At 42.5% G+C, this 22729-nt stretch overlaps 1 protein-coding gene across 1 annotated transcript in view; it reads left to right on the forward strand.

Annotated features, from left to right (window-relative positions):
- Cfap54 (cilia and flagella associated protein 54) overlaps positions 1–22729 on the forward strand; it is a 303089-nt gene that overhangs the window by 236115 nt on the left and 44245 nt on the right. Inside the window, exons 62-64 of the mRNA XM_037211918.1 lie at positions 2805–2975; positions 5780–6003; positions 13371–13550. Of these exons, the coding sequence (XP_037067813.1) occupies positions 2805–2975; positions 5780–6003; positions 13371–13550 (575 nt within the window). The remainder of the gene's footprint in view (positions 1–2804; positions 2976–5779; positions 6004–13370; positions 13551–22729) is intronic.

Raw genomic sequence — 22729 nt, forward strand, 5'->3', positions numbered from 1 at the left:
ACCTTGATAGGTTATCCAGTCTTAAGCTGTCAGCCTCGCACACTTGTACAAAAAGGCAAGACTAATTGGAGTCAATAGATTGTGTGTGTATAATAATTTCAGAATCATGAATTTGAGAGGCTAAGTGTGGGGACATGGAGGAGTTGGAGGGAGAGAGTCAGGGGTAGAAATGTCAGTACAGTGAACTCATATATGAAATTCCGAAAAATAATTTTGAAAGATTTTTTCTATAGATTTCAAAAGATAATGCCTTTGTTTTTTGTTTGTTTGTTTGTTTGTTTTTGTTTTTTTCCAAGACAGAGTTTCTCTGTGTAAAAGCTCTGGCTCTCCTGGAAATTTTGCTGTAGACCAGGTTGGCTTTGAACTCACAGAGATCCACCTGCCTCTGCCTCCTAAGTGCTGGGATTAAAGGCGTGTGCCACCACTACCCGGCAAGATACTTTTTAAAGGTTAAATTACTAGTGACTAACAAGAAGTTATTAATAAAGAACTCATCAAAAGCTAGTGCCAAATAGAGAGAGCTGGTCATGTTTTCAGCTGACTGGGGCATACTCCTGTAAGTCTTTTAAAGATGGTATGTACTTTTAATGAAGCTTTAGTAAGAATTTTAACAAGTTTTATTTTGTGGTAGTCGATAAACATTGTAAAATTTATACAAAAGGGCAAAAGGCAAGATTCACTTAAAAATACCAGAAAATTAACTACTAGATCTACTTCCCGGTAATTTTGTATACTTAAATGTCAAATAATATATTCTCAAATATTCATGCCAGTCTTGTTCAAAACAGTGAAATAAAAACAAAGCAAAATGCAGGGGCTGGGAGATGGGTCAGTACGTAAAAGCACTACCGTGGTAGCTCACAACCACCTGTAACTCCAGTTACAGGGAATTCAACTCTCTCTTCCAGCCTCCGTGTGTATCAGGCATTCACACGGTGCACACACAACATGCAAACCAACACTTATACACACAAAATAAAAAAATGAATAAATATTTAAAAACTAAAAAATATGATCAGAAAGAACTCAGATGTCTATCAACAACAGAGAAGATAAATAAATTATACTATATTTATTTAATGGAATAATATAATAAAACAATAAAAAGAATCAATGAACTATACCTATGAGCAGCTTGGATAAAAGTTGAAAGTATAATGACTACTGCAAAAAGATTATAAATACATGTAAATTTTCTCCAGAGTTTCCAAAATATTATAAAGAATATATATGGTGACAGTTGTGTGGATCCTAGTCCAAAAGTTTGGTTGATGGTTGTTTGTGACTGATAGCTTCAGGCAGAGACAGGCAAATGGATTCAAGGAAGGGATTTTTACAAGGTACTCTAAAAGCATGAGGAAGTTTTCTGTTTTCTAAGGTGGATGGTGTTAGGTAGCTAGATAATCAGAGAAGCCTCATTCCCTGGTAACAATAATTGCATGGGAATTCAATTTATTAGTCAAGAAAACATGCCTAGACCATTACCCACAGACGATACGCTCATCTCCATTTCTTTCACCCTCAGAGACAATTATTGCTCCCTGATCAACTATCACATGTAACTGTTGTTTGTACAAAACGCCCTCAAATTTACATCAGTGGTACCAAACTACCTTTCCCATGTCGAATCTGCATTATTAGCTCATTATTAATTTGCAGTATCTCTTCATCGGCACTCTTATTGTGCCCAGGCACTCGTGAGGCACCGACATTTTCAAGCTCTCACACTAGTGAGCAACGCTGTTGAGACAGGGCCTGAGCCCCCCCACTGCACTTCCTTCCTTACGGATGGATCTGGTTCATTCTGTTTCCTTTCCATGACGTCAGACGAGTAAACTGTCTTCTGTTTCGCAGTTTCCTTTTTCATTCGCAAATCTACCAGGCACATCTTTGAGCCAGACTCTGTGTGCATGCCTGAGCGTCTTCACTGTCCGTTTTGTTAGAATCTGCCATATTGTTTTTGTCGAACTTACGAGTAAGTGCATGCACACTCCGTTTTCTTCAAGTCACCACTCATACTCACTATAGTCAGATACACGGTGTCAGTTCCCAAGGGACAGAAAAGGATATTTCATCTTGAGTTTGTATTTCCCCGATTTTTCAGGGGTGCTAAAAGTTTTCATCATTTAGGCCTACCAGTTGCTGTTGAAATTCTTTGCACACCTCTCTTAGGAGCTGCTTACTGAAACTGGGCTGTTGGGCTTTTTAAAAATAGGTTTGTTAGAAAGGTTTAAGGTTTGCTACATAAAAAGAAGGTGCTGTGGCTGCAGCTCAGAGGGCGGTGCTTGCTCAGCAGGCACAAGGCCCTAGGTTCAGTTCCCAGAACCATTAATAAATAAATAAGTAACACAATTTTGGGCCTCGACGAATCTCTTAGCAGTTGGGAGTGCTTGGTGTTCTTGCACAGGACCTGGGTTCAGTTTCGAGCACTCACATGGTGGCTCACAACCACCCCAAACTCCAGTTCCAGAGGGTCCGGCACCCTCTCTTGACTTCTGTATGAACCGGGCATGGGCGCAGTACACACACATTCATGCAGGCAAAACACTCGTACATATAGAATAAAAACAAATCTTTATTTTTAAGGAAGCATCAGAAAACATGTGCTAAATATCTTCACCCAGTCTTTTTTTTTTTTTAACATTGTGTTTGGTACCTATGTGATACACATTTTTTAAAAATATTCAACATAAGCTCATGTAACTATCTTTCCTTTATAAGTTGTGTTCTCTGCCTCCACCCCAGACCCTGTGCATAGAAAGGAAAGGATAGCAGTGTATTATTATTATTATTTTGGCTTTCAGAAAACTACCAAGTGGCTTTCCAGACTGGTAGTTCACTGTACCTAAACGAAGATGTTTGTGATAGTGCGGATGTTAAAAGAAAGGGTTACAACAAAGTGGATATTACCTGGATCCTGCTCATTCGCTACTACATACACCTGCAAAGAATTAACAACATGAGCAAGCTGCTAGGTGAGTCTCAATATGGTTTAAAAAGTGTGCGTGCGTGCGTGCGTGCGTGCGTGCGTGCGTGCGTGTGTGTGTGTGTGTGTGTTTCTCCTTTTCCTACTTAGGTCACATTTCTAACGTAGAGTATAAAGTTGTTTTGACATCTTCCTGATGTCAACAGATATCATCTTCCAATATCATCATCAGATTTACTTTACGTTTCAGGGATTTGAACCTGGCATAAAGGGAGCTTCAACTAGAATAGTATTTCAGTGTAACTTGTGTCTGTAGAAATTCCACATATCTTCTTTCATATGTTTAAAAACAGCATGACAGAGAGGTATCCAGTGGCTTCCCAAGATTGCCAAGTGGTCCATAGAGTGAAATATCTAAAAACCAGGGACTACAGAGGGACAGCTTACAAATGAATAAGATAGAATCTGGCTTTAGGATGTGTTCCACGATCTAGTGTGTAAAAGAGATGGAATGTATGACTTTGGATAGGATATTTAATTATAATTTTAAAAATCACCCCCTGTCTTAGTTTGGGTTTCTATTGCTGTGATAATACACCAAGACCAAAAGTAATTTGAGGAGGAAAGGGTTTATTCCAGTTTACAACTCTCAGGTCACACTCCATTGCTAAGGGAAATCAGAGCAGGAACTCAAGGCAGGACCTGGAGGCAGGAACTGATGCAGAGGTCATGGAGGAGTGCTGCTTACTGGCTTGCTCCCTGTGGTTTTGCTTAGCTGCTTTCTTAGAGCACCCAGGACCACCTGCTCAGGAGCAGCAACACCCACAGGAAGCTGGGCCTTCCCATGTCTGCCATCAATTAAGAAACTATCACACAGGCTTGCCCACAGGCAGGTTTAGTGGGGGCATTTTCTCTATTGATGTTTCCTTTTCCCAAATGACTCTAAGCTTGCATCAAGTTGACATGAAACTAGTCAGCACGCCCTGTAAAGAATGTCTAAGAAAACTGGTGAAGCCCACTCACACCAGCCGTTTCCATGATTATTTTGACAGTATGAGTGTTTTATTATGCCTTGGTGGACCCTTGAAGTTAGTGACCTAGTATTGCTCATGAATGAAGTCAACAAAGACCGGTCCATGCCAGGGTGTTGTTGTTGTTTTTGCTCTTTTGGGAGGCCTTCCACCCGGCTCCCAAGTAAATCATGCACAGAGGCTTATTCTTAATTATAAATGCCTGACCTTAGCTAGGCTTGTTTCTTTTCAGCTTTCCCTAACTTATCTCGTCTACCGTTTGCCTTTTCTGTAAATCTTACTTCTACTCTGTGGCTGGCTATGTAGCTGGGTGGCTGGCCCCTAATGTCCTCATCCTTCCTCTTTCGTTTCTTGATCTTTTCTCCTCCAAGGTTTCTCCTTCTATATATTCTCTCTGCCTGCCAGCCCCACCTATCCTTTCTCCTGCCTTGCTATTGGCCGTTCAGCTCTTTATTAGACCATTAGGTGTTTTAGACAGGCACAGTAAAACAACTTCACAGAGTTAAACAAATGCAACATAAAAAAGTAACACACCTTAAAATAATATTCTACAACAGGGTCCTGTAGCTAAAGTTTTCCTGCCTTGCCCACAGTCAGGACAAATCTCTGTCACCTGCCAGTCCCACAGCTGCTCAGACCCAACCAAGTAAACCAGAGACTTATTTTGCTTACAAACTGTATGGCCGTGACAGGCTTCTTGCTAACTGTTCTTATAGCTTAAATTAATCCATTTCCATAAGTCTATACCCTGCCATGTGGCTCATGGCTTACCGGCATCTTCACATGCTGCCTATCATGGCAGCAGCTGGCAGTGTCTCCTTCACTCAGCCTTCCACTTCCCAGAATTCTCCTCTCTGTTAGTCCCACCTATACTTCCTGCCTGGGCACTGGCCAATCAGTGTTTTATTTATACAGAACGATATCCACAGCAGGGTCCGGTGTCTGAAAGGCAAACAAGGCAACCAAGCTCAGTCACAGAATGGCTGAGCACAGAGCTCAGGCATTAGCAAGGGGATGAGCTATCACCGGGGAAGGTTTTAAGGTTGAAAAGCTTATTGTGCTGTGGTCTGGAGTGACAGAAACTCACCCAGAGGGGAAGGGTGTGGACTTGGGCCGGACCTGCCACCACAGTGACCAGTGACCATTGCACCTAACCCAGTAGCTGGCACTTTCCATAGAAGCATTCCTGTCTCTGCTTTTACCCTTCGGGCTTTCTTAGGGTTTTGTCCAGCCTGTAAACATAACCTGTATGTGCCAAGGCTCCCCACACCCAGCGGTGACCTTAACCAGTAAGGGAAGAGACAGTAGAAGAGCATTGCACCTTCTGTCTTAGTGGAGATTGTCCTTCGTGTTTTTGTTTATTTGGTTGTTTGTTTTTCCCCCAGAAGATCTTAGCAGGACCCATCCCTTGTTTCCCATGGGCCTGCCCCATTCACTTTTTCACCCTCCTAACACTCCCTTTCTCTTGGCCACAGTTGTCTGGACCATCCACAAAGGTCTTTGAGTTCCCTTTTCAGAAGAATATGACACATCTAAATCTCCATGACAGGGTCTGTTTTGTGGGAACCCAAAATAAGACAGGCAGACAGAACAGATGGTGCAGTTCTTAGCATTTACAACCAGCAGCAAATCCTTGTGTGTGTCTGAGATTTCCCTTGAAGCCTGTGGTAATCAGCAATCACTCGCATATAAATCCCACGGAGCAAGGTCATGGGGAGACACTAGCTGGTTGGTGTACCATAGCAGTCAGTGAATGAATACCAAGACTGAGACCATTCTGTCCCTCACATGAGCCTCAACAATGATCTTTCTGTTCCCTAAGCATCTGCAACTCCAGTCTCAGGGATTTCTTTGCCCGATGATATGCTCCTCACATCCCTGTTCAACTCTGAACTGATTTTGCGCCAAAAAGAAATGCATCTTTTCCTGAGACGATTCTTACAACTCTACTCTTCCTCGTGCATCGAAGGGTTTCCAAGGGAACTTCTTCAAGGTGTGGAAAACTTTGTTCCACTCGAGAAAGTCCTGTTTGATTCATCAGGCAAGGTAAGCTTCTAAAACATGTATCTCCATGAGCTGTCTTGGAGTCACCCTCCTATTTCAGAAAGGAACACATCAGCCACCAAGTGGTACAGAGTTCCAAGATGGCTCATTTCTGTAGAACCGCATAGGAGGACCACCAAGTCCCTGAGGTTTCAGGATGATTCCCACTTCAGGTCTTCTCTCTTGTCATTCCCATTGACCTTTGAAATGCTTCAGAATCTTCTCTATTCCTGAAAATCAATATATTTCAGGCAGCCATTTTACTAAGATCTGATGCAAATTCCAGTATTATAACTTTGCCATAGCCTAATATGAGTCTTTCTAAATCCACACCCAAGTTCTTTTTTATTTGTTTTAAAAGTGTAAAATATTCATTGTACTTCTCACAACAGTTAATATAAATAGATTAAAGAAGTAAAAGCTTTAGATGAATTAAGAGTCGGAGAACTTTTTATTTGGGAAAAGTATTAAATTAGATGGATTTTTTTTTACAAAATATGTAATATAAAAACTTTAGAGATTCCCATTGAAAAGACATAAAAAGATAAAGTTTCAGGAGTTACTCTTAAAATCATCATGGTCTTGAGTAATAGAAATGTTTAAACAAGCTACTGAAATGAGAGAGTTTGATTATACTGAACAAGTCATTTAAAAAATAGGAATATGGACTTGAAATTTAATAATCAATCAACATTTGTTGAATCCCTACAGTATGCCAAAGCAACACTGACAGACAGAGACAGATAATGTAGAAAATCAGAGCCCCTGAGTGCAGGCTTGGTCTAGTAGTAGAGAAACAGATCTTAGGTTTGACCAAGAGGAGGTTAGATTACTTTAGAGAGTCTTTCTAAGGGACATCACAAGGTGAGTGTGAAAATTAAAATGGATTATTGATGGTTTTAGTTTAAATTGCTACAGGAAACACGGGGAGAATAGTTGATAGTTTAAGTATAATCAAGACACTTCTCACTATGACCTCAATAGCACAGGAAAGAGTGTCAAGATCTAACAGATGGGATCACATGAAATCCAAAGGTTTCTAGGGGCTGAGGAGATGGCTCAGTGGCTGTGCGAGCATGAGGACCTGACATTAACCCCTGAGCATCCATGTAAAAAGCTCCATGTCATGGCTCTTCAGTGGGGTGAGCGGACTAAGATAGGTAGATGCCAAAAGCTTGCTGCCCAGCCAGTCTAGTCAAACTGGTATGGAACATGATATAGAAACACACTGAAGTTGACCTCTCCCTTCCAGAAGCACACACACAAGCAAGTATGCTTACACACACACACACACACACACACACACACACACACACACACACGTACACATACACGTACATACACACAGATGTACACACACACACACACACACACACACACACACACACAGCTTCAGCACAACAAAAGAAACTGCCAAAAGAGTAGACAGATTGCAGAATGGGAGAAAAATCTTTACTCAGCTATACTTCAGAAAAGGGGTAAATATCTAGAATATAAAAAGAATAGCAAAAATGAAGTACTAAACCAAAACTGTCAATCACCAAATGGACCAATGGACTGAGAAGACAGTTTTCATAATAAGAAATGCAAATGACCAATAATATATTTTTAAAAAGCATTCAGCATCCTTAGCCATCGGAGAAGCAGAAACTAAAATTGCTTTGGGATTCTGTCTCACCTAATGAGAATTGCTACCTTTAAGAAGACAAATGACCACAAATGCTAGCTGGGCTATGGGGAAAGGTCAACTTCTTGTCTTCTATTGGTGGCAGTGAAAAATAGTGCAATCACTGTGGAAACTAGTGTGAAGGCTTCTACAAATCTAAAATAGAACTACCATGTGACCCATCTGTGCTGCTCTAGATATATATCCAAAGGACTTTACATCCTATTACAGCAACATCTGCACATCCATGTTCCTTGCTTTTCTTTTTATGGTATCAAGGAAGTAGGATCAGTCTAGATGCCTGTCAGCTGCTGCATTCATCTGATGTAAGGCGAATACATGGTGGAGTTTTATTTAGCTGTAAAGGAGAATGCAATTATGAATTTGCAGGAAACTCGGTGGCATTGGAAAGATAGTATATCAAGTGAGTTAACTGAGGCACAGAGAGACAAATGCTGTAGTTCCTTTCTTACATGTGGGTCCTGGCCTCTGATGGTAAATGCGTGAATCGACACAGGTGTAGACGTGGGTAAAGCCCAGGGGACTAGAGAAGAGCCCTTGAGACAGGGTGGGAGGGTTAATAAAGGGGCGAGGAAGACAATAGAACACATGGGATCTTAAAGGGGAAAGGGGAATACTGGGGGTGAAAGGATACAGCAGGAGAAGGGAAGCAGGGAAATGGTGGGGGCTGGAGTTGGGGGGAGTCAACCAAAATGAAGTGTGTATGAAAATACCGTAAGGAAACCCGTTACTTTAGAGGCAATGTTTGATTAAAAAATAAAGTCATGTTCTCACAAGAAAAAGAAATATAAACCGACATGTGTATATTAGCTTTACTGTTGGTGTTGTGTAGCATTGGCCAGCAAAGGAGAGAGGAAATGGAATTAAAGAAGAGACACAAGACACAATGAAGTAATGATTCATAGGACTGCAAGAGGCAAGAAAGAGTCAGCTGTAAGAGACACTACTTAAGAAAAAATGGCACACCAGAACAGCGTCATGACCCTTAGGAGGAGGAAGGCAAAGGGGCTATGGGAAGCCTGTGATCCTTAGAACATGGGGACACAATCAGCAGATGGGGAGGGGGTGGAGCTGGGCGGAGGAGGAGCATCTTGTGGAGAAAGCCGCTTTGTTGATGGAAGGCCTGAGATTCTAGCTGTAAACTCAAGGGGACATGGAATCTGTGAGCATCTGGTACATATTTATGAAGAGACAAAATTATTTCATTTGCATGGATTCTTTTAAAGTTAGAAGAAGGTGTTCAATTATTTTGAATTAACTCGACCTTTGAACCTCCCGATTTAGCTCTTTAGTGTTTACTATGAGAGGCTTCCATGTACCCGCCATGTCCATGCCTCTGCCGCCAGCTCGGCCAGGGAAGTGACCTGAAGCCATGGATTGTTCTAGCACAGGAACCTTCACACATCTTATCAGGATGGAGCACCTCTGTGCTGGGAGATAATGTTAAAAACTTAAAAGAATACTCCAGAACACTCCTGGCCTTTTTATTCCAAAGATTTAGTTTGTTGGTTTGTGTTTGTTTGTTTTGTTTTTCTCTTTTAATCAACTGTGACCTTAGAAGTAATGGGCCATGTGTGGTGGTGCGTTCCTGTAACCTTGACATTCAGGAAGCTAAGTCATGAGGATTGTAAACTGTAGGCCAGCCTGGACTACATGGTAAGACACTTTTAAATTATAATATAAATTACATATTAACATGAAATATTTAAATAATAAAACAAGTGTTAGGGTCCTGGAGAAGTCCCACAAATGACCACCATCTACATATGCAATCAGCATGCTGGGGCCATCCATCCCACACAAAGGCAAAATGGCGATGACCCAAGAGGAGCTTGCAGGCTCCTTTTAAGCACAGCTAAGGGGAGTTCCTAGGGCAGTTAGGTCATCTCAGATATGATTGGCTTATGCAAGTGGCAATCATATTAGTATGTGCTAATTGGCTAGTGCTAGTCAGGGGCTGGTTAAGGCTACAGCTTTTCCATTTTGGGGCAGGACTGGACAAGTCCCAGGCTTTGTTCTTATTTGGTTATCACATTGAGCTGTTATGGCTGAAGCCCCTGGTACATGCAGTGCCATGTACTTGCTGTTGGGGGTGTTGGAGATTGATTGTCCTTTGTTCATGGCTTCCTCAGAAACTACCTGATCAGTTCCAAGAAACAGGAAACACGGCCTAGTCTTTAACTGAGTTATTAGAGCAGGCTGTCATGATATTTGCCTGGCCCTCTCAACAAGGTAAAATTCATTAAGGAACTTTTAAGAACTCTGTTAAAGAGCCAAGTATGTTGGCTCATGTCCAGAATCCCAACACTCAGGAGGCTGAGTCAGGAGGATCATGAATTTGTCTGTCTGTCTGGGCTACCTGGTAAAACCTCTGAGACTGCACAATGTAACCCCACCTCAACACAACAATAACTCAAGATGAACCCAGATAAAGAAATCATCAAGGAATTATCCCCGAGGTAATGTGTTAGAACCATGTGGGAAGATATTTCAAAGGACTCTCCCATCTTTCTTGAAACAGTAGGACTCTGACATTCCTGATACTTACCATCTCATTCTGGACTGAACTCTAGCTCATAGAGAATTTTAAGAGTAGGAGTAGAGGGAAATTGTACTTCTATGAATCACAGCATTGACACTGTAGAGTGTGGCTTCCTCTGGGCTGGTGAGGGGCTGTGCTTGTAGTGATTTCCTTGCCCTTCACATAGTGTTGGAACACATCAGGCTTCTTCAAAGCTCACATGAAGGAACAAAGAATGTCCAACCAACAAATAATTTACTCCCAAGAAAAGCAGAAATGTGCATGTTCCAGATGTTTCTCCCAAATTCATCGATCATGAGAGGGAGGGGCAAACCAACAAGATCGCCCAACAGCACACATATCATAGAAAGAAGCACTATCTATGGGGTTCCCATCCAACACTAGCTTCTGATTCAGCTCTTTGGAACTGAGGCTCTGATGTGGATTATTGCGTATGTCTTAGACACCTGGGATTTCTTTTTCAATTCTTTTTTGTTTATTTGTGTTGATCGGCGTCTCATTTTAGGTCAGTCTTACCTGAAACTTACTCTGTAGCTCAGGCTAGCCTCAAACTCACGTGTCTTTCTTCCTCAGTCTGCTAAGTGGTAGGATTGTAGGTTTCCGCCGTCTTGCCTGGTTATACCTTGGCTCTGGAGGCAGAGAACAGGGGACGGGACCTGAAGGCTGAGAACGTGTCTTAGTCGCTCCGCTCTTGTTCACATTGAACACAACTTTAGAAACTAAGGCGCATGACCGAAGTCTGTTTTGAAAGCGTCAATTGGTTGTTCTGGTATGGAGGGCCACTTGGACCCTCATGACTTTATTCTGAGGATGGAGTTCCACAGGAGACCTTTAGATGCAGTCTACATCCCTCTGACATTTCTCATGGCAGTGGCATTATGGGAGATTTTGTTTCACCTGTGTACTCTTGTTTTTATATAATTAGTGTAACACTATCCCAGGATAATCAGCTCTGAGATCACTGTCGCTTGCCTGACAGGTGCAAGGTACCTAATCATGTGTTCGTTTCACTGGGGTAGGTAACTAACGAGCATGAAGCCTTAGGGGATTTTTTATATATATATATAAAATCTCCAAGCTTGGCTGATTTTTATAATAACGTTTTTGAGCCTTTAATCACCCGGGAGGCTACTTCAATCAAACTATTTACTTACTTTGATACTTCAGTCTGTGTTTTCCCTATCAAGAAGTAGGTCCCTTTCCATAACCGTCTTTGCTGTGTGTTGGTTGTATCTATTAGAGCTTGTGATGGAAAACAAAGGCACCAAACAAATCACATTAGAGATCCCAAATAGAGGATGATTAAAATCGTGCACAGTGCCGAGTTATGCATGCTTATGGACTGAGTGCCTATGCAGCCTGGGCAATTCCAAAGATTTGATTAACTGGAATGATTTAGTTTTGATAGACTGGTATGTCTGTTATCTCATTCCTTTTAAAGAATTAAGAAAACATAAAAAGTACTTGGTGCATAACTCACCATTGTATATGTGTGCATGTATATATAAATTAATCTCACCAGCAACTAGATACTATAAATGCTTTAAAGATATGGAAAGTGTATGTTTTCATATTGATAGTGTGTATGTTTGGGTATGTGTATTGTGGGTGTGCTCATATATACACTTTTATGTGAAGGACATTTGTCATTCTCTAGCAGCTAACCACCTTGGCTTTAGAGACAGGAGCACTCACTAGCCTGGCACTTACTCCTAGGTCAGTGAGCCTCAGGGACCCAACTGTCTCCATCTCCCAGCACTGGTCCTACAAACATAGTCCACCGTACCCCATGTCTTCACATGGACTCTGGAGAGTAAACTCAGGTCCTCAGGCTCAGGAAGCAAGCCCTGATCACTGAGCCATTGGCCCAGTTTGACGTTGATATATGTTATACTTATTAAACATTGCTCTAATTATCACATGTGTTGAACTAAAAGGTCACTGATTTTTATTTTTCTATACTGACCTAGTTATGAATATGAATCCTTTGTAAAAAATAATTGTCAGAACCCCGGAAAGCTCCTCATAGGAGAAACTCAATTTTGAAACAGTTCTTTACTCCATCTCCTTTATGAACTGTGGGATGTGGTACCACTCTTCATTATGCAGTTTTTTTTTCTTTTTGATAGCTTCTAGATCATTTTGGAAAGTTTCCAGTTTCCTATTTAGTATTACCTTTCAATCAAAACATCTTTCTCCTTTTACCAGTGAACAGCCTGAGGTGCAGGGTCTTGCCCATTTCTGCTTTCATTCTGAAGACTTGCACTCACAGTCCAAGCTCGAATAAGCTCAGGCATGATGATGGGAGGGACAGATTGGCCTCTAGCGTCACTGTGTCTTCCTTGGTCATCAGCCCCTGAGGTGCCTTAGATGGCATGGAAACCGCTTCCCAGTTACTGCACTGCGATCTTGGAAGCAAGAAAAAGAAATTAATGTTGAAAACAACCTACCATCCGTTTAATGGTTCTTTATACTTGAGGCTTTCTGCTGTTTAGGTGATAAACATCAGCCATCTTATGCTCCCTCACTCACTTCAGCAACCCTTTAAACAAAGGGTGAAGTCCTCAGTCCCATTCTTTGCATTTGTGTTCCTGGCCCAGTGACTGAATTTCCTAAAAGATCCCACTGAGGACTTGAACTTACAGATCAACCCCATTCATTTAAAGAAAGAAGGAAGGAATTGAACTTCAGCCTCATAGGGAGAAATAAGTGTTGTCTTTTATGGATGGTGCCACCATTTAATAGTGTAAATTATGAGCACACACTCTGTGCAAGTAGCACGTGCTAACCAATTGTGCCACTGGCACTTGAAGCACACACTCTGGATATCTCCTCATCGGTGTGTAAAGCAGAAACCATGTAGTAGGTATTTCTTAGCAACAAGTTTCAGGGTATCCCCCCGGAAGTTTTATTAAAGTAAAAGATGTGTGTTGAGTCCAGGGGGGCCTTAAAGCATTGTTTATTACATGAGAATTTATTCTATGGTAATCTAGGGGCAGTTTTAAAGTCTCCTTCCCTAAAACAAGCTGAGACAATTCCCAGAATTTTTTAATGTAGACAGTTCATTTACTTTAAATATTGAGTGAGCTCATGATCAGCAACTGTACTGACATGGTTTCTCATTTTTTTCCTGTTCCCTAGGTTCATCGGGACAGCTCTGTGCAGTCTGATATCTCTGGGAAGCTCCTTGGCAGTCCGTCTTATACAGAATCCTCGTCAGAAATGGCAGTGCAGGCACTAAACAAAGAACTCTGCTTTCAGTGGTATATGCCTCCCCTGGACAAACCTCCGAAGGATGCGGAACCCATGGTACGCACACACCGATAGAGTTCAATATTCCATTCAGAGATAAGGCTTAGCACACTCCACCTAAAGCAGTAGTGGGGGTCATTCCCTTGACGACGATGATGGAGCAGTGATTCAGATTCTAGGGGCGTCTTGAAAATGGGTCAGGCTTTGAAAAGTGGAACAGTTGGTCAATATAACCTTTTACGAGAGACCTTCTACTGTAGAATTTCTCCAATGATTGCTTTCTCTAAGAGGAGCCTCGGGCATTTTCCCATAGAATGCTAGCCTTAGGGGTTTTCTTAGGGGTCTGGCATCTGCATTTGGTTTTTGTCTCCCACATTCGTCTCTTTTTGCACTCTCCAGCACGTACGTTCTGTCCCCTCCAGCGCTGCCTCTGGTAGCTTCTGCACCTCCTTGACTCACGTGACCTCTGTCAAATCAGAAACCTCTCAGGCCCATCCTTTTTTTTTATTCTCCACCCTCCCTCTCCTGTAATTGGCCTGCTAACTCTGGGTCAATTAGACAGCATTCCCTATTCTGACAAAAAGAGATTTACCATATCACTTCGCAGCTCTATTTAAAGCTGTGTCCTACCTTTTAACGCAAGCCATCCCTGTTATCTACAGGTGATTGCTTCCTGGATTTTCCAAAGATACCAGAATCCATGGATGCTCAAGTCTCTTTACTAAAATGACATATTTGCTTATGACCCACATACATACTTGTGTGCACTTCCAATCATTTCTGCATTAGATATACCATCCAATACAAAGGAAATGTGTGCACAGTTACTGTGCTGTATTATGTAGGAAATAATGACAAGACAGAGTCTTGGCATGTTCAGCAGACACAACAAAAAATGTTTTCCATCTGTAGGTGGTTGGATTTGTAAATGTAGGAGCCCATGGCTATGGAGGGCTGTCCACACCATCTCTTCCCCTCTTTCCTAGTCAAATCCTTGCCTAACTTTTAAAATAGTGTATCTATCATATCTTTCAGGGAAATTCACTATAGTGGTTTTCAAATTGTGGTTCCCCAAATATTAATAGGTGAGAGGGTCAATACAAGTGGGTCATGAGTAGCACTGAGAGTGTGTGTACATGTGTATGTACATGTGTGTGTACACATGTGTGTGTACACTGCAGGCATGTGAGAGGAGACCAGAAAATGGCATCAGTCTTCCTCTGTTGTTACCTCGAGAAGGGTCTTTCACTGTTTTGGCACTTGCCCGGCTAGTGAGCTCCTGGATCTGTCAGTCTCTGCTTCTCTAACACCGTGGCCTCAAGAGCATGCAGCTGCACCAGGATTTTTATGTGTGTGCTGGGTGTTCACATCTGGATCCTCTCTCTCTTTTCCTGTTGAGCCAATCTCTCTATCTCAAAAGTAGCACTTTTAAAAAAGAAATAAGATACAAGCCAAAAAAAGTGAATATCACATATCAGTAAAAAAGGCTTTGTGAAATTTTATTTCATGATAAATGTTGTTAAAGACAGAATTTCATAGATTGATCATCATGTATCAGAATGTACTTACTTGTAGAAAAGCCAACAAAAAAAAATTAAGTTCAAGGGTTTGGAGGGTTTATAGTGGGGAAACAGAATGTTTATCTAAGCACTAGTCTTTGAAAATTAAAAGTATGTTCATGTCACCCGATTGTACAGCCACCATATCATGTCGGTTATGGGGAGGGCAGACTGGTGCAGGATGACCTGGATGTCCTTGTGTTGATGTCAGATGACAGGAGTCATCCTCTAGAAATCAGATGCTGAGACTTCAGCCCTGGCATCACGAGGGTAACAAGGTTCCATCCGCAAACAACCATGTCTGACAATGAACAAGGGCTCCATGGACTGATGTCAGCAGGTTGGATGGAGAGCCCCAACCACCAATTCTGATTTAAGGTGGATAATTTTTCTCAAGGCACAAGAAAACAGGCAGAGCACAGCTTCCCCTTTCTTACCTTGGGTCCATTTTTCCTTCTTTAGGGGTGAACATGTATATATGTATGTGCATGTTTCACAATAAAAGATGTAGTGGCTGCCAAAAGGTGTCACTAAGAAACATTTGCTTAGATGATTATGTCTTCTCAGATCCCACATTCCTACCTTTTTGGAATTTCTGACAGTTGCTTGATTATTCTAGATATTGGTGTCTCTGTGCATTCAACTACTTATTATTTTTGTGTGTTCATATAGAGTTGGGTGTTAGGTAACTAGCCACTGAGACTCAGAAAACCCTAGATGATAACCACACTGAGCACTGTACCGAGCTGGGTGCATGGCAGCCATTTTGTTTCTATTAGCTTGACAGCAGCTATATGAGAGAGGTGAGATCACTGGCCCCATTTCTCAGAAGAGGAGACTGAGGCCAAGAATGGAGGACTTCCAGGTGGCAAGGGCACAGACTGGAGCCATGTGACTCCAGAGGATATCTGCCTAAGTAAGCAAGAGACACACTAATTCCTCGGACGGCATCTGCAGGTGCTCTGAGTCTCAGGCAAGACGAAGAGAATCGCATCTCTGATTTAGCCCTTCAGACATTCTAGGGACTCTAAAGGGCATTTGCATGCCATGGTAAATTTATGTCACCCCGTCCATTCCCGTTTACTGACTACTTAGAAGCAGAAATTCCAATAGGAGCCAAGGCTGGGCTCAGTAGAGTCAAAATCCCAGCATTTGGGAGATTTAGAAAGGAAGTTTTTTTTTTTTTTTTTTAAGAATTCAGAGAGATAAATGTCTCTAGGTAATGAACTTCAGAACTAAGTTCAAGTTTGTAACTTAGAAAATCTTAACTTCCTAAATACACAAAGCAGAAATCAGACTATCCTATCTTTAGTAGAACATAACAGAACCACACAAGAGTAACCTGTTAGATCTTTGCTACAATTAATTAACTCTCAAACAATTTTAATATCCTGCCGAGACAGGAACTAAATGGCCACTGGAGACATAAATCAAAGGAACATCCCAGATTGAAGAAATGCTGCTTTCAGCCAGACCAACAAGCATAGCTCGGCTATGAAAACATGCATCCAGAGGCAAAGGGTTCATGACTTAGCTTTGTCTCGAGGTTACTCCTGAGAGCCTCGATCTTTATCCTGCCCTATCTGCCTGCCATTTTCAACAACCAGGGTTCTGCGGTGTGGTTCCAGATGAGGTCTGAATTACATTTATAAGGTGGTTAGCTTCAAGGTATGCATTCATCGGGAGTGATGGCTGACAGAGATGCGTGGGTTAGTTTATTGTTGACTTGATACAAGCTAGAGTCATTTGGGAAGTGGGAATGTCAATTGAGGAATTGCCTCCATCAGATGGTCCTGTAAGTCTATGGGGACATTTTCTTTTATTAATGATTAATGTGGTGGGCTCTATTGACTGTAGCTGGTGCTACCCTTACGCAGATGGTTCTGGGTGTATAAGCAAGCAAGTTGAGGATGTTGCAGGAGGCAAGTCAGTAAGTAGTACCCCTCCATGGCTTCTGTTTCAGTTCTTGCCTCCAAGTTCCTGCTTGAGTTCCTGCCCTGGCTTCCCTCAGTGATAGAGTATGGTGTTGAAGTATAAGCCAGAGAAGTCCTTTGTCCTTTAGGTTTCTTTTGGTCATGGTATTTATCATAGCAAGGAAAGGCTAAGCAGGACAAGATGGTTGATGGCTAACATTTCTATGGGCATCGAGACCTAATTTGGTCTCCTACCTTGCCTCAAAAGCCATCATAGTGTTATATGTGGCTGCACAGTCTAAGGCCTGGTGTCTTGAGGCCACAGAAGATGCAAACCGACAAGCATGACTACATTCAGGAAGTCTGATCATGCAAAACACTGAACACTGGGCAGAAAGACTCCATCTGACTAGTGAAAACAACTTTGGACAGAAATGAATCCTCAAGATGTTTAATTAGTACAGGATTTGAGCTATACTAGGGGCAAGAGATATGGGGCCCCATGCCTTCCTGGAGGTCTTTATGTCTTTGACAAGACCTAGACTCTTCCTCGGCTATGTTTTCTAGACCAGCTCAGTCTAGCAGAATAGCAAGGTAAGAGCTAGGCTACCCGTAGTTAGTGCCTGGAGTGTTACAGGAATCATATGACTGCCCAGGACTTTCCTCTCAGTTGTCTCTAGATTTGGAGTCTTGATTGAATCTAGCTCCTGGTCCTCCTGCAGATGTAGGTGTATACTATAAGCCAGTAGTATAGTAGGTGTATACTATAGCTACTAGGTGTGTGCAATAAGTCTGTAGTATACTAAGTGTATACTATAGCTATGAGGTGTATTCTATAAGCCAATCCCAAGGAATGGGATGGTCATATCTTCAGTTTACTAACAAGGAGCCAGAGACATTGATGTTTAAACAAGTTGCTCAAGATACTAAGTAGGGGAGGCACAAGCAGACACACTGCTCCATGCTCATTGTGGCTACAAGTGTGTTTAGAATTTGAGGACGTGATGTTCTAATCTCACAGTGTCCCTTATTCACCGACTTCAGCAGTTGGTACCAAGCTCAGGTAGAACAAGCTTTGAACCTGTATGCAGGCTGCAGACAGCTGTTGGCACGGTGAGGAACAAAGCCACTGCCATGAATCTGAAGCGTGCATCTAATACAGACTTTCTATTCATACACTTTCGGGAATGTCGGAGTTACAGCTCCTGTTGCTGTGAAGAGACACCTCGGCCATGGCAACCCTTATAAAGGAAAACTTTAATTGGGGCTGGCTTACAGCTCAGAGGTTTAATCCATTATCATCATGGTGGGAAGCAAGGCAACATGCAGGCAGACATGGTGCTGGAGAAGGAGTTACATCTTGAACCACTCCCACCCCCACCCCACATCGCAGGCAACAGGAAGTAGTCTGTCTCACTGTGTGTAGTGTGAGCATAGGAGACCTCAAAGCCCACCCCCCACAGTGACACACTTCCTCCAACAAGGCCAAACTTCCCATTAGTGCCACTCCCTTTGGGGGCTATTTTCTTTCAAAGCACTACAGGGAACTTCATTGACCCTATCAGACATGATGGAAAGTTCAGAGACATGACAATATTAATTGGATAAATGCTGAAAAAAAATGCCCCAAAGGACAAGATAATATTCCTGTCTCCAAGAATCTTAAATTTCACTCCTGGCGTCAAGGACAACACTTACAAAGCAAGAATAAACAGCACAGGACAAGGTGTGGTCTTGGCCACATCTCTCGGTGAGATTTCATTGTCTTCTAAAAAGGTATTTTGTCACATCTCACATAAAACACATAACTTAACACATGGGAAGCATTCCTGCACTCTCTCTGGCAAGCTTACATTGCTGTTGAGAAGTGACTCCATTTTCCTCTCCCCTCCCCCATCCCTTTCTATTTTTAGAATGGTTATTCTAAGATTTTATTACCCACTGTACTTCAGTGGGTTACAGAAACTTCTGTCAACTTGCACTTAGACTCTCTTGCTTACATTTTAATTTAAATGCTTTATTAGTATGCATTCCTGATATATATGTAAATATATATATTTGTGTTTGTCTCTTCAATATCATTAATCTCTTTGAATCAAAAAGGAGGTGAAGTTTTTTTTTTTTAATTAATCAGGGTTGCAAATGCATAAAATGTCAAACATGCATTCACAAATGATTTTGAAGTTTGTTTATATTTACACTGATATTTTAAAATTTAAAAACAGTGGGGCTAGAGAAACGGTTCAGTCGGCAGAGTGCAAACACAAAGACCTGAGTTGAGATTCCAAGATAAAAAACAAAATCCCGCCGGGCAGTGGTGGTGCACGCCTTTGATCCCAGCACTGGGGAGGCAGAGGCAGGCAGATCTCTGTGAGTTTGAGGCCAGCCTGGACTACAGAGCGAGTTCCAGGATATCCAGGGCTACACAAAATCCCAGTGTGATGACAGGCACCTACACAGGAGGAAGCCTGGGTTCACTGGCTAGCCTGTCTAGTCAAACTGGCAAGCTGCAAGGTCTGTGGGAGACTGTCTCAAAACACTAGGTAGATAACAACTGAGGAAGACATCCATTGTCAGTCTCTGGCTTTCACATGCATGTGCACATGCATGTACCTACATCTGCAAAGCAATATACACATGCATATACCTCTTCCTTCCACAGACAGATAGACAGACAGACACACATGCATGCACACCCACCCACCCCCAATTTTACAAAGATACAGTTCATAGATCGTCAGTTCACCCATTTGAAGTATATAATCCAGTGTTCTCAGTAGATTCATGGAGTTGCACAGCTATTACTACATCGGTTTCACACATTTCCCCATATAAGAAATTCAATAACCGTTAGTACCCACTCCCATCTCTCTGTATCCCTCCTACTACTGCTCTCCCGGCCCAATACCCCGGCAGTTATCTACTTTCTATCTCTACATTTGCTTATTCTAAACACACACAGGCATGCACACATGCACACACATGCACACACACACACATGAACACGCACACACATGCACACACATGTACATGCACACACACACACACACACACACGCATGCACGCACGCATGCACACACACACACACATGCACACACACACGCGCAAACACGTACATGCACGCACGCACGCACGCACGCCCACACAACACAGTATCCCCCTATCTAGCTGATTACGTACTCTTTAACTAACATCTGTGAACTCCCTCCCAGACCTCCAGATAAACACTATGCACTGTCATTTTCCTTCAGCTCCCTGTCTGATCCCACGAGTGAGGCCATGCAGTGTTTGCATTTCTGCTGCTGGCTTAGTTTACTTCACATTCTGTCCTATAGGTTCACTCACATCCCAAATCTCGGTATTTCAAGTCTTTCTGGTGTTCTATTTTGAAGGTATTTTATCTACCCATTCATGTGCTGATGGACATAGGTTGATTCCACGTCTTAGCTGTTGAGAATGCTGCTATGCTACACATCAGAGTGCAGCTATCGCTTCGATTGACTGATTTCCTCGCCATTGGGTATATACCAGTGGGATGCCAGGTCTTTTTCTGTGACTCTGAAAGCCCTGGGATCTTTCTTCTGTCTCACGTGTAATGGAACCCTACGGCACGCCTTGGTTTCATGTCCCATCCATTCTGCTGGATACCGACGGTACTCTTTTCAACCTGGACCACCCCATATTCAGTCCACAGAGATTTCATCTCTATCAGGATCTTCCCTCTGGCTTTCTCTGCATATTCTTGAATTCCTGTTATTCGGAGAGTGAACCTTATAGGTTCAAAGTTTACGTTTCTTATCCTTTTCTCCCTCTTATCTGTGATTTGGATTTAGGATTTGCTTTTGGGGGGAGACAGATCCATCTTTGTGCTTCAAATATTTCGTTGTGTATTTAGCTGTGAGAGTGACGACTTTTGTCCTCGCTCTTTGTTCCGTTTCAGCAGCCCCCGTGTTCCCCCTTCACGGATATGCCATGTCATCCCTCCATCTTCTTTGTTCACGGGCTTATCACCTCTCCCTCTTTAAGTTTGTTGGGGCCATTGATAGTTTCTGCTGTTCTGTCTTATGTCTGATCCTCCGAGTCCCTTTCTTCTGTTAGTTTTGGCTTCTCCCTTTGTCTTCCTTTCTAGCGGACCTTTGGCCATCTGATTATGTTGGGAGAGGCACTGAAGACACGCGGTGCCCGGCTCATTGATGTCTAGGCTTCATTGTAGGATAGCTGGAGGGCGAGCCAGCAGTTCATTGGTGGGTGCTGAAATGCCGGTGTCTGCGAATCTTTTCACTTTAACTGGTCAATGATCCCAGAGGGACTATGCAGATATGCTTCATCCTGCTGTGGTCCGGTGAGTGTAGATCTCACATTCATAATACATTAATTCCAATATTTCCCTCAGCACCTAGCCCCCAGAGCTAAAGACACTTTTGAATATAGAAAGTCTGATTTACCATTTGCAGGGCACAGAGTGGGGACGGTTCACCCAGGAGCAGTGTCGTGGGAAATGTTGCATCGCCCCACTTGGGCAAGGAAGGAGCCCAGTGAGAGCGGTTCTCACACTTCTGTTTGCAGTCCCACCTGCTCTCGTCTTCTCAGGTGCCTGACCCTCTAATCCGGGAGCTTTCCCCCATTCTAGGTCATGCTTGATGTTGACAATCCTTTTGAAGACACTCGGGGTGCAGCCCTCCCTCTCTACCGAGTCTCCCAAATGCTCTCTGTTCTTCAAAGCGCTGCCAAATCCCATCTCTTTCACTCCCTTTCCTTTTTGTCTGTGCAGATTCATAGCTTAAAGGTATCCTTTTACTCTTCACTTTGACTTGCAGGGAAGCAGAGAGGCATGCGCGGGCCTGACGCACGCATCTCTGCTTCCATGCAAGTCGAGTTTCCATGGTCTGCTCTGAGCTTCTGCTTTCTCACTTGGAAAGTGAAGGGAGGGTCTGTGAATCTCACAGTCTGTGACCCCACATTGCATGGAGTGGACTCGAAGAATTATCCAAATCCACGCAACAGGGAACTTGCTGGGGCTCGAGTCACCAAGAGCGTCCCTCCTCTTTAACGGGCCTATGAAGCTGTGTGGAGTTGAAATAAATGGAGAAGAGAGGAGATAATAGACAGAAGTGCGCTCTCTCAGCTCCCCATGGCCTATGGAGGCCGATGTGTCTTTTCATAACTAGCGCGAAGGTATCAATTCCTGAGTTCAGTGAGAATAGCGAGAGTTGTTATCCGAGAATACAGAAGTGTTGCATTACTACACGCCTAGTGATTCGCTATTGATATAAAATTCTATTATTAATTTGTGTCATGACAGTGAAGTTATTACTCTCATAGAGGTGATGGCTCGGCTCTATTGGAATGCATAACAGCGTAATAGGAGCTTTTGCTATAAGACTACAATCCATAGGATTGCCAGCTTATTATCTGATAGGGAATTTCATCTCTTAATTACTTTTTTAGGTTAATTTTTCTGCGCCTCTAGCTGACAGATATTTGCCTATGCCAAATATCTATATCGTTTAACCAACGTATTATGACGAGCTGTTTCGTAGTTATTTTAGTTATATTGACTTTTGTTTTCTATCACATGAGTCTTACATTGGAATTAGGGGGTGTTCTCTTACCTCGTATATATCGTCGATCTCTGCGTTATACCAAATGACTTTGATGTCGTCATAATATTGAACTACCAGCAACAGGAATATCCGTGAACAACACATTTAGACGTACAGTCCTCAGGGAAGAGGCACATACCTCACGTCACAAAGTGGCACGTTCACGGAGTTTC

This window comes from Peromyscus leucopus, chromosome 18, assembly GCF_004664715.2.
Source record: "Peromyscus leucopus breed LL Stock chromosome 18, UCI_PerLeu_2.1, whole genome shotgun sequence".
Lineage (NCBI taxonomy): Eukaryota > Metazoa > Chordata > Mammalia > Rodentia > Cricetidae > Peromyscus > Peromyscus leucopus.